This window comes from Penicillium arizonense, assembly GCF_001773325.1.
Source record: "Penicillium arizonense strain CBS 141311 chromosome Unknown PENARI_contig005, whole genome shotgun sequence".
NCBI classification, from domain to species: Eukaryota; Fungi; Ascomycota; class Eurotiomycetes; order Eurotiales; family Aspergillaceae; genus Penicillium; species Penicillium arizonense.
In genome coordinates, this window is record NW_019173282.1 from 12157 (window position 1) to 23637 (window position 11481).

Here is an 11481-nt window from a genome sequence, read left to right on the forward strand (position 1 = left end):
TTATTACTTATTATATTTCCTTCAATCTCGATTCAATCACATACAAAATAAACATCCGAAGACCGAAAGCTGAGAGGCCAATGAAAATGAAATAACCAAGGAGATTCCAGCGAGGCTTACGCTGGTGCCCATTCCAACAGTTGAGTCTTTTCTCCAAGTCGGTATACGAACCGGGCCGCACAGAAAGCCAGTCGAGATAGATGCAATACTCTTGTTATGATATGGTGTAGATGCAGAGTCTGGAGAAAGGCCAGGCTACTTAGAGCAACACTACGTAATGGAACCAGGAGAATTGTATATATTTTCAGTAATAAATAAGCCATGAAGTAATACACTCTCTGCTTCGTGAACCAGTATCGCCAGCCAATAACGTATTCCGAACACAATGGCTCTACTACCAATATTCAGCATCATTCCAAAGAAAAAGCATGGTCTTCGTTTCTCTTCCCTGATCTAGTTTTAATTTACAATCTTACGGGTATTCGGGGCAAGCTTGACAACTTTTGAGGATACATGAATCTTGTTCGTTGGGTTGTTCGCAGCAACAATCATTCACAGTCATTGGACCACCAGGATTACAAGAAATATATCAAAGGATATACTAGGCATTCCACTCTCATTATCTCTCGACATAGACTTCAATCGCGTGGCTCAGAAGACTTCCAGTCACAAATTTTAAGTTGAAAGAAGAGATTGAGACTAAAAAAATACCTAACAATTACTCTATTCTTTGATGTATGGATAAGCAAGAACCATATCTTAGTTCTTGGCGTCGTTGACCATTAGCTTACAGATAGCTTTGAGTATCGAAAGAAGTTCTTAGTGTTCAAAGTGACTTACGGTCACCATAGTGGATAAAACTTAGCTGTCGCTATTCAGCTTTACTTATTGAAATGAATCTTGGGCAGAAGCGGCTTCCAACTATTCCTACGATAACAACCGTATGAATCGTCCCTAGAGTCCGTAGAGGTCTATACGAGCGAGCTACCTGGCACAAGCGTATAAATAGCGTGGCGGATGCCTTGCTACCTGAAAATTTTGGCAAGTCCCCATCTCTTCCAACATATATCTGATTCTTTTCGGCACTTCTGCTTTATCTTTTACTGCTTCTTAAAAAATCTGAGATTTATTTTGCTTTGTTTTCACCATGTCATTTGGTCTCTCAGTCGGGGATATTATACTCTGCAGTCAAATAACTTACCGACTCTTGGTTGCGGCAACATCTGGTCGGAATGATGCACCTCGCCGGCTCAGAGAGCTTGAAGACATCTTATTCGGTTTAAACTGCTCTTTAAGTTGTCTTCAAAATGCTTCTCTCACAGTATTGTCGACATCCAATTCCGATGCAAGCAACATTCATGGTCAATTGAGGCTCATGCTCCACTCGTGCCGCAGAACTTTAGAAGAACTCGAAAACGCAACAGCAAAGTATCGGGAAGCAGAGAAGTGTCCTGTATCCTCATCAAATGACTATAAAGGTCCAAAGGTATCTTACCGATACAAACTTCAATCACATACTGATTCGATCAATCTTCTTTTGGGCACGCTGATTTGGTTTGTTCCTCGCTATCACTTCCAGGTTAGGTTATTCTTAATCTAATAAATTCTATAGGTCGGCTACCGATCGTATTGAGGAAGATGGACGACGCCAAGGACAGATGATGGAGGGATTGTTACATCTGATGCAAAATCGATACCATCTCGCAAAACCTCATTGCTCATTGACACTTCCTGAAAGGTCGCCCTCCAATGCGTTATAAATGCCGTTCGCTTCATCCCATTCAGGTTTCAAATTGGAAAATGGAGGATGCATCAGGTGAATCATAATTTACTGTTAAATTGGAAACTAAGAGTACATACGAGAGTAAAACGTGTCAGAAATATCAGGCAATAAAGTAGTTATTTCATCACGCAAGTCTACAGGCGCGTCAAGGCTCGTACTTTGGAAATATTGGTCCAATAAACCCTAGAAAATTATAGTCAGAAATCATCACCGGAAGTGATCCATTATCAGATCGATACGTTAACAAATCTTACCCAGTTGCCATCGCCGTCTACTCCAACACACTCCCCGAGGCTTTGCTCAATGCTCTTCCAGACGAGACAAAAGCTCACTATGCGACAATCTACCTTGGCGGCTCCACAGCGCAGCTGATTTACCCCCCGGGCTTCGCTACCAGAGATGCTATCAATCACGCGTGGGCATATACTCAGAAGTATGCGTGTATCACGGCCTGCGTCATTGTCATACTCGCGTTCCCCGCAGTTGCTATGTGGAAGAACTACAATGTCGACAAGAAACAGGTACAGGGTATCGTCATTTAAAGCCAGTTTGAAGGGTGACATTCTTCTTTCCTGTATGTGGGAATCAGCAAATACCCCTGCGCTTGGCTGTTTAGTATCCGTTTATTTCGAATTCAACTTAAGACTGTCATTTAATATTACTGCTCAAGTGTGTATGAAACTATTTTATATCCCACATCTACCGCTACATACTCCATACTGCAATAATTGGACCCTAGTTTATTCCCAAGGGGAATATCTTTAACCAAATAATTAGACCAACGTATATCCTCTCTTCATACTTCATGGTATGCCAATAGATTTGAGGTCGCTTTTCTCCCACGAAATCAACTAACCAAGCGTAGTCACAGTTTTCATAGCAACCGCAGATCCAATTGACCTTCGGGATAACGGTTTTTGCCGATATCTAGTATACCTACAGCTACATGGGCTGCCAGGACCATTTAGAAATCAAGCCAATAAGTGGTTAACTAACTTCAGTATCAAAAATGAAAAAGTAATCTTTCTTGGAGGGTCTTGTTGAGGGCCCCTTGCAGCTTCTTGATAAGCTCACAGGGCATCAAAAAGCCTCGTATCAGGATTATTCCAAAAGGTTCCGGACAAATTCTCCAGCGTCTCAAAATCCGGCATCCACAACGGATCACTTTCATCCTGATCAATCCACGGCGCCAACTGCAACGCCATCCTAACCGCGTGTTCAGAATCATCCGCAGCACCGACCTGTGGCGTAAGCCCGGCATCAGATGCTAAACTGGTCGGATTGACTGGCGGGAACTTGTCACTACCAGACATGCCGGGGACAGTAGTATTCCAGTTAATACCATGCTGGGCAGTCATTAACTCAGCCATTCCGGCATTGCGAGCTGTCTCATTACCCTGCAATTTCTCCATAGCGGCGTTAACAAGTAGCTCGAACGCATCGCGGTATTTCTTAACCCATGCTGCGCGCTCGCCCATGACGAAGAGCACCGTTGAGCAAGCACGGATGTCGTTGCTCATGCGGACGGACCAGACTTGGTCTGTATGTGTCCACAGGGCGTATAGGAGTGTTATCCCTGCCATGAAAACGGTTTGTACGGCAAGGAAGGAGTGGCCATATTCTAGGGTTTGATGGAGGCGTTTGTGGGATTGACAGATGTTTCCTGCGGCGCGGAGGCAGATATGGTAGTATGGGTCGGTGATTGGGAGGAGAGGAAGGAAGGGCTGGATCAGTAGCCGTACAGCTCGGTTGTAGTGGAGCATTGGATAATCGAGATCTGGACCGCTGAATCGTAGGAGGGCTGATTCTTTCCATTCTTCGAGTTCGAGATATAAGGGGTCCATTTTGGGTCGGAGGGAAGATAAAGGTCGGTCGGCACGGTAGATTTTGTGTTGGATGCGTGAATCGATGCGGCGGAGTTTGATGAGGTAGATTGCAAACGTGAGGGAAGTAGTCTTATTTGGGTCTTGGGGGGCTGCTAGTATTGCCGGATCTTCAACGTCATCATCGACGTCCAGTGGTAGGTCAAGATCAATGTGGCGATCGGAGATGCTGAATGGCCGACCGAGAGACATTGAAACCACTCTTTCAAGGTAATACACTGTCCAGAAAAGCCTTCGGCGCATCTGTGTGGTGAATGGGTCCATGTTGATCTCATTTGCCTTTCGGTGAAGACCGAGGTCGATGGAAGTACGCATAGCAAGTCCAATCATATACCACATACCGTGACTGGATGCGGTTCGCAGGTGGTACACGACAAGTAGGATCATGGCTTCGATGTTATCAATAGATCTCGCTTCGCACATTGAGTGAACATGCTGTAGGGCTGTGTTATAATACCGCTGAGGGTGTAAGCGTCAGATCGTCTAGTCTTCCAAAGAGTACTCACGTCAGGTGCTGTGTATGCATATTTCTCACTTAACTGAAGCATCGTTGCCCCGATAGCATATATAAGATTGAGCTTGAAAATAGCGAATCGATCGGACCGAGTAAGGTCTTCACGTTTGGTCTTAGCCAATCGCCATCGATCTTCGTGAATTTTCCAGACTTGCTTCTGATTGAGAAACGGGTATCTCGAATGAAGTCGGGTAAAATAAGTGTCCAGAATTCGTGCCCCCATTTCGTCTGTGGGTGGCTCAGCATTTGCTGGCAAGAGCTGATCTCGAATCCGAGGAGCGGATGGCTGCTCCGAGGGACCATGTACTCGGGCTGATGTGTTTTGAGAAGAGTTGCTGCCAGCATTTGTGTTCGTTTGATTCTGTTGCATTCTTGAGATAAACTGGTTCCAAACACTCGTTTGGACCATCTCCCCCAAATTGTTAGCGAGGGAAACCCCCGAGCTGGCTCCTATGTATGCTGGAGCTTCAGAGGAGCTCAGAGCAAGCAGGCCCACAATTTCCCCAACGGGATTATTGTCAAGGCTCGAAGTAGCTGTCTGTGGCGTTGGATGACTCCCTTGCGGGGAGAGCAGCGAAGGTGCAGCAGTCATACTGGCAGCATTTGGATCTGGAATTGCTGGCTTCGATTGGTTAAGTCTGCGCTCCAGGAATGCCACACGTTCTTCCAGAACGCGAGTATAACTACATTACTAATTAGGGATTTTCTGCCACTCTAGACACCGGAGACTTACTCATTCTGGCCGTCACTGTCCTCTCGCACGCTGGACTTGTCGCACGCGGCCCCCGCCTTCAGGCAGTTGGAGCATGTCGGATATTCATTGTCGCACTGGTGTAACGTAAGACAATATATTCCTAGCAAAAATGCCGTCTGAAACTCACTTTCTGCTTCCGTGTCTTGCATCGAGTGCATGCTGTCCTACCGCGCTTCCGCGGGTTATGATCTCGCGATGCAGGACTGGCCTGCCGTGAAGACTCGGGGCTATGCCCAAGGGCATACATTTCGCATTTTCTGAACTATTGAGTTCTGAAGTTCAAGGCTCCTGGCAGGGGACGCCTATGTTCGTGTGAGGTGAGGTTGCATTAGAGAAGATGCGGTTAGATCCGAACGCCAAGACAACCCAAGGCTCTGAGGACAGCAACGGCACAATGCGACTATGTTGCTTATTACATTGCTTCCACTCTAGTTTTATACCTTTTTTACTGCCTATTCTTTGCTCAACCTCCATCCATTCAAACGCCGAGAATTTTCACCTCGCACCGCTATTCCAAGTAGTTATCAAAAAGGTCGCAGTGTGCAGTCTGACTCACTCGCATTTCATCGCAAGTCAAGCCAGATATCAAACAGAACATATTGTTACCATTCTAAGTCGGGAACTTTCTCCAAAGAGCTCTAAGCTTGATTCCTCGGGGCTTTTTCGGGAGTAAGAGTAGTGATATCCCACGTGGCAACATTCCTAGGCTTCAACGTTAATCTTCTTCGAGGAATTAAAGGACACCGGCTCCTATTATATTCTAAAAGGATACGGCATGTGGGAAGTGCTACTTGAGATGTTGGGGGAGGTTGTGCAGAAGATTGTACAAGCACCTCATGAACGGAGAGTGAAACAATATCTGAATGAAGCTACCCAAGGTCAGCGGCAACCATTCTCTCGACATTTAAGATATGAGAAAACGAGGCTGACTAGTCGAATCTGAACACAGAATCTGTTTTAAGAGATCTTCAAGAAAGCTTAAAGTCAAGGTCGAGCTACGTTAAAGATTTGGGTGCTACATTTGACGCGTGTTCTTACGGCTCTGGTCAAAAGTGTAAGTTGTGATCAGTAGCTCCATGAAGCTCAATAATATTACTGACTGTAACTATAAATCTAGATTGGAATGATGAAAGTCTTCGAAAACACATAGAAAGTTCACATCCTGGCTTTATTCCCTCAAAGGCTTCGCTTCAACTCTTATGGAGATGCTTCCATTTCTATGCATTTTACCCTTTTCCACGTCATGCATCCAATGACATGGTTGATTATGACGCATTTCAACGAGCCGTAACGCTACTAGTTGCTCGAGGTACCGATCTTCTGGGAATGGTGGACAACGAAGGCTTCCACTGGCGATGCGATGAGAGCTATATCCCCCAAGCCAATTTGCAACGGATTATAAGAAGCATTGGGTCTACAGAGAGAATCGATGAAAAGAGTCCTGAGTTCGTGGCAAAATTCGATCCAGCCGTCGATGATACAATGGACGTTCTGAAAATAATTGCGCCTTTTCAGATGCACTGCGGTCCCTGGGAAGACCAGCTCGATCCTGTTGTGCGGAGGCTACTTGGGGAGTCTATAAGGAGCCGGTCGCGCATTTCTTGGGAGGACCTATCGGAGTTACTAAGTTTGGTACTGCGACTGAGGCTGCTTGTAACTAAAAGACCGCTTGGACTCCAATTTGACGATTCTGGAGACCCGAGTCCTTCGAATGAAACGGCGAAGAGAATTTTTAATGGACTCAGAGAAGGTTACACGGAGGACGATATACCTTTGAAACACTATGTTAGGCTTACTGATGTCTTGGTATGTATCAGATGTTCCAAACTTCCGGCACGGCTAACCATTTATAGCCAGATTTCCACGTTCAATTTCAGCAGCTCTGGGCAGACCTACTTCAACCGCCCATGGAAGTTACTGGTAAAGCCCAGGAAAGAGAAGGACGATGAGAACTGTTGAGTCTTTGTACGATTCATAAGTGTATCCAGATCTAGATAATTACCGATGTCAAGTCTGCTTTGATTCAATTAATATAGTAATGCATATCTAATGCAAGGTGTTTTGGTATCATACGCCAGGCATGCAAAAAGGCAAATGCAGACATAATGAGATGCAAATAATGAAAAGCAAAATAAAGCAAGATCGCTACTTCCTGTCTGGTTGCGTCTCTCGGGCGCTTCAATGCTCCTGCTTCTTTTCATGTCCTTCAAGATTTGGTTCCGCACGGGAAGGTGGCATCGATGATTCGGCAAGTGTTGACATAGAAGGACGCTTTTCAATCTGGTCGGATATCTGGTGATGGGCATTTTCCTCCGAGGGCTGCTCAGGAATCGCAGCCTCGGCATCCCTCTCCGCTTGGGCTTTCCTCTTTTCTTCCTCGATCTCTTCTGGTTCCTTGGGCCGTTCCAAGCCTCTGTCACGTATGAAGATACATGCCAGGAAACAAATACCAATAAGCGGGACCTGCAGAATAAAGACTGAATGAGATGCCTTGCTATAAGCCAGCAATATCTGAGCCCATTCAACAGCACTGAGATTCGATTTCGAAGGAAGCGAGTACGATGAATCTGCCAAGTATGCGAAGGTTGCTGGTAAATTAGATCGAAGGGTCGCTTGAAGAAGGGCAGCCGATACTGCGAGACCGCAAGCACCTCCCATGCAACGGAAGAAGTTGCGGTTCGCTATCACGACTGCTCTTTGGGACTTTGTGCAATGGGCTTGCAAGGCGACCAGGGTGGGTTGAAAGGTGAAGCCGATCCCGCTACCCATGATTGCCACTATGACTGCAATTACAGCGGGATGGGTGTGGTTGCCAAATAACAGCATTAACCCCGAGCCCCTATCAAATCTAAAGTCAGTATCCAGACACCAAAGAGTTGAGATTTTTTTAACTTACAAGGTCCACAAGCCAAATCCAATCCAGATAATTTCTCCATATCGCTTCATGCGTGAGATGTATTGCCCTGATGTGATAGAGAAAATCGATTGGGCAGCAACCATAGGACTCGTCATGGCAGCAGAGACAATGGGTGACCAGCCACGGGCATTCTGGTAGTAGAGCGGAAGATAGTAAAGGTTTGCTTGGTATACTGCACCAAACAGGAAGCTCTGCACAAAAATTGCAGAGACGACTTTGTTCTTGAAGAAAACAACTAATCTCAAGTTAGCGATATGTTTTCTTAATGTTGAGCTTAGAAGGCAAACATACTTGGTAGCATCGGCAATGTAGCAACTTTCCACTCAATGAGCAAAAATGCGATAAAGGCACAGCCTCCGATCACCAGCATACTGATGACCATCGGTGAATCCCACGGGAAATATGATCCACCTCCTGAGATGGGAATCAACAGAAAGATGATCCCAATAGAAGACGCGAGAATACCGAACCAATCAATACGGGAGATATTTTTGCGGAAGCTATCCTTATGCGCATTGTTTGGGATGAGGAAATATCCCACAACGGCAGAGCAAGCGGCTAATGGAGAGATCAACCAGAAAAAGCCACGCCATGTTGAACGCATGATGAATGCAGCGGCTAGGAATGGTCCGATGATATTTCCGACACCAAGAGACGCACCCAGAATTCCCTGGTATTTGCCTCTCTTCTCTAATGTAACAATATCAGAGACTATAATCATTGTCAAAGAGGTGACACCACCGCCGGCCACACCAGCTAAGCCTCGGAAGACATAGAACATAGCCGGGTTCACAGACAGGCCACAGAGGAGGTCTGCGATACACAGTAACACCAGTGCGGAGATGTACACAATCTTTCGACCGAATATATCTGACAATCGACCATAGAGCACAGTGAACATGGTATTTGCAATCAGCGACGATGTTCCCGCCCATGAGATAGTATTCTCGGCATTTAGTTCGCGTGAAATTGTTGGTAATGTCACACTAATACCGTTCTGATCCACCATGCAAATCAGTAATGAGATTGCCAGGCCTGTAAAGACAACCATAAGTTGCCCGAAGGGTAGAATGTTGGTTTGATCATGTAGAGCCTTTTCGGCCTCTCGTTGTCGATTCATAGCTGGAAGTATGGCAGCGCCAAGCTGGCCCACTATGGATTTCTTTAAGATGATCGAAAAGCTTGGCTAATAGCCATGAATGTCAAATGTGGCGCAGAAGAGTCCCTTGCAAAAGAATGTGAATTAAAGGTACAATGCTTGATGTGGGCTCCTATGCATATATGCCGAATGTTGTTTGACGAAATGGCTAACCCCACGGTGGCAGAGTGTCATATAAGAGTCATTGGATCGATAATAAAAATTTTCCCTGGAAGCAGGATTTAGTCCCCTTCGATCCATCGGCGACTGAGTGCTAGCTGTCGATTGGAGGTTGAGCGCCGCTGTGCGGGTGTTGCGTCGGATGTAGGTCCGACACGCTAAAAAGTCTTGTGGTCGGCTGCCATTTTGGCCCAAGACTGCGCCGGTGGACATGGATCCAGACATTATGTCGGCTCAATTCCGCGTCATCTTTTCCTTTTCGGTTGGTGAATGGACTTGCGGTGGATCAGCCACTCGGACTACCGATCGGATCTCCGATAGCTGACGCACCACGGTCCGATATACCGGATTCGGCGATTATTGTGTTGACCGCCGGAGTATCCTCCGATATACTACAGAAGCATCAGTAATTTAGGCTAAATGAAATGCAATGAATAGAAGAGGGACTGCGCAGCTATGCTGGCTTTTCGTAGTTGTATGTGTTAAGATTTACGAAAATACTTACAGTACTCCCTACTGACTCAATCTTGGTTGGCAAACTGTGAACAACAACTCGTGGTAATTTGCTCCTTGGTGGTCACTTGGGAATTGGGGCCGCTAGATTGTTCTAATTGAAATATACATGATTGCAGTTAGTATCACGTCTTTCCATGACCGTTGGATATTTCGATACTAATTCGTCGCACGACAAAGGTATGAATTGACAGCCCTGGGTCTAGCACATCTCAATCGCGCGGCTGTTTCAGTCATGAAAGCGAGAGTCTACCTAGAGGGGGCAAACCGTCCATTAGTTCTGCAGTTTGTGCAGTGCATGCGTATTCCTTCATAAGTACACAATTCTCATTGGACTGTTCGGCCTGTATCTCCTGGATAATAAATACTCGCGTAAGCGCGAAATGTGACCTAGCCGCCTATCTCATTCACAGAATGTCGTCTCACCTTACCCATGGAGTCGCCCCAGTACAACAAGGTTGTATTAACAAAGCCATGTTTGACATCGGGTCAATTCCGACTTTCTTCACAATTTACTTTCAGTGATCGTGCAGTTTCCTTCTCCAAGACTAAGGCAAATCGAAACTCAATAATTTGCGTTTCTTAGTTACAAAACCACGCCCACTGTAAGTCCTCTCGGCAATTTTCCAGCTTTGCATCACATTAGTGTGAAGGTGTTCTGCCACACTCAACACATTAGACGTTGCTCCAGTAGTTTTCCATGTACTGCCGCGCTGACATAGGAATAACAGTAGGGCAGAGTCTATTCACCACAGGCTGCAGAACTACCTCATCTTCAAGATCCCGGGTATAGGCTAATTTGAATTCAGCCCACATCAGGCCCATGAAGTCGTCCTGTACGGTCTCTCCGAGCTTCATTTCAAGATCCCTAGGCTTGATTACATCGACCTGGAACTTCTTCCCCGTTACAGCTTCTGCATGGGCCAGCAGCTCGCCCATAGTGAGAGTATCTCCGACCATAGTCATGTCTTCCTCCCACTCTGGCAAGTCTAGAGACGCCGCCATAAATCGGCCCACGTCTCTCAGAGATGTCATGCTGATCCGCGGCCACCGGCCGTCCTCGGTCTGAGGTAGCTCGGCAACTCCATTTCTCAGCCCAACGAGAAATGCTCCGGAGTCATCTTTCAGATCTCCTTGCCGCTGCAGACCCTGGCACGCTTCGTCTTCGCCAGTGGCGTAACCTTTCCCAGCTGCCAACTGTCGAAGCATCGTTTCCTCGTTACTCGTTGGCGATGGAATTGGGTACATTCCGTGGCCGATGTAATTCATAAAGGACCCGATGTTAAACTTGGCAGACTCGATTTTGTCCTTGTGCTTCACGCACGCATCCCACACACCCTCATTTGCCCACTTGAGAACGGAGATGTTCTCCGACCCCAATGGCCCAAAGCCCCATTGCGCTGGCGCGAAGCGCTTGCAGCCAGCTTTGACCGCGGCCTCCAGCAAGTTGATTTGTATTTTTGCCTGGGACCCATCCACAGCCGATGTAACAGAAACAACGGTGTGGACACCTTTCAAGGCGGCTGCAAGGGAGTCGACGGAATGATAATTGATCGCATAAATCTGGGCACGCGTTCCGTCTTTGTCGATGGCGCGGAGCCAGAGGGGAGCACTCATGTTGCGTGAGAGAATCACTATGTTCCAGAAACTTTGCTCAGAAGAGATGACGGCGGTGATAATGGCGCGGCCAAGGCTGGCAGATGTTCCTCCAGCAATGGCTAGGGTAGGCATGTTTGACTTCTTTGCGTTGGGTAGTGTTTGATAACGACGAGGACACCGAAAACAGATTGTATAAAAGG

At 46.5% G+C, this 11481-nt stretch overlaps 5 protein-coding genes across 5 annotated transcripts; 2 read left to right on the top strand and 3 right to left on the bottom strand.

Moving 5' to 3' along the window:
* Positions 1-1800: 1800 nt before the first annotated feature.
* On the top strand, positions 1801-2325 carry PENARI_c005G00195 (uncharacterized protein; the record flags this gene model as incomplete). Its single annotated transcript, XM_022629526.1, has 2 exons — positions 1801-1816; positions 2042-2325. The coding sequence occupies 2 exons, from the start codon at positions 1801-1803 to the stop codon at positions 2323-2325; spliced, it is 300 nt and encodes a 99-aa protein (XP_022490592.1).
* Positions 2326-2853: 528 nt separating this feature from the next.
* On the bottom strand, positions 2854-5181 carry PENARI_c005G08016 (putative C6 transcription factor; the record flags this gene model as incomplete). Its single annotated transcript, XM_022629881.1, has 4 exons — positions 2854-4125; positions 4173-4863; positions 4914-5008; positions 5062-5181. 4 exons carry the CDS (start codon positions 5179-5181, stop codon positions 2854-2856), a joined length of 2178 nt encoding a protein of 725 aa, XP_022490323.1.
* Positions 5182-6717: 1536 nt separating this feature from the next.
* On the top strand, positions 6718-6893 carry PENARI_c005G08565 (uncharacterized protein; the record flags this gene model as incomplete). The annotated part of the gene is made up of 2 exons (XM_022629907.1): positions 6718-6740; positions 6788-6893. 2 exons carry the CDS (start codon positions 6718-6720, stop codon positions 6891-6893), a joined length of 129 nt encoding a protein of 42 aa, XP_022490569.1.
* A 219-nt stretch (positions 6894-7112) lies between these two features.
* PENARI_c005G05453 (putative MFS transporter) lies at positions 7113-9394 on the bottom strand (the record flags this gene model as incomplete). The annotated part of the gene is made up of 4 exons (XM_022629751.1): positions 7113-7773; positions 7831-8086; positions 8143-9037; positions 9164-9394. The coding sequence occupies 4 exons, from the start codon at positions 9392-9394 to the stop codon at positions 7113-7115; spliced, it is 2043 nt and encodes a 680-aa protein (XP_022490278.1).
* A 963-nt stretch (positions 9395-10357) lies between these two features.
* Positions 10358-11413, bottom strand: PENARI_c005G01394 (uncharacterized protein; the record flags this gene model as incomplete). The annotated part of the gene is made up of 1 exon (XM_022629579.1): positions 10358-11413. One exon carries the CDS (start codon positions 11411-11413, stop codon positions 10358-10360), a length of 1056 nt encoding a protein of 351 aa, XP_022490374.1.
* Positions 11414-11481: the final 68 nt, after the last annotated feature.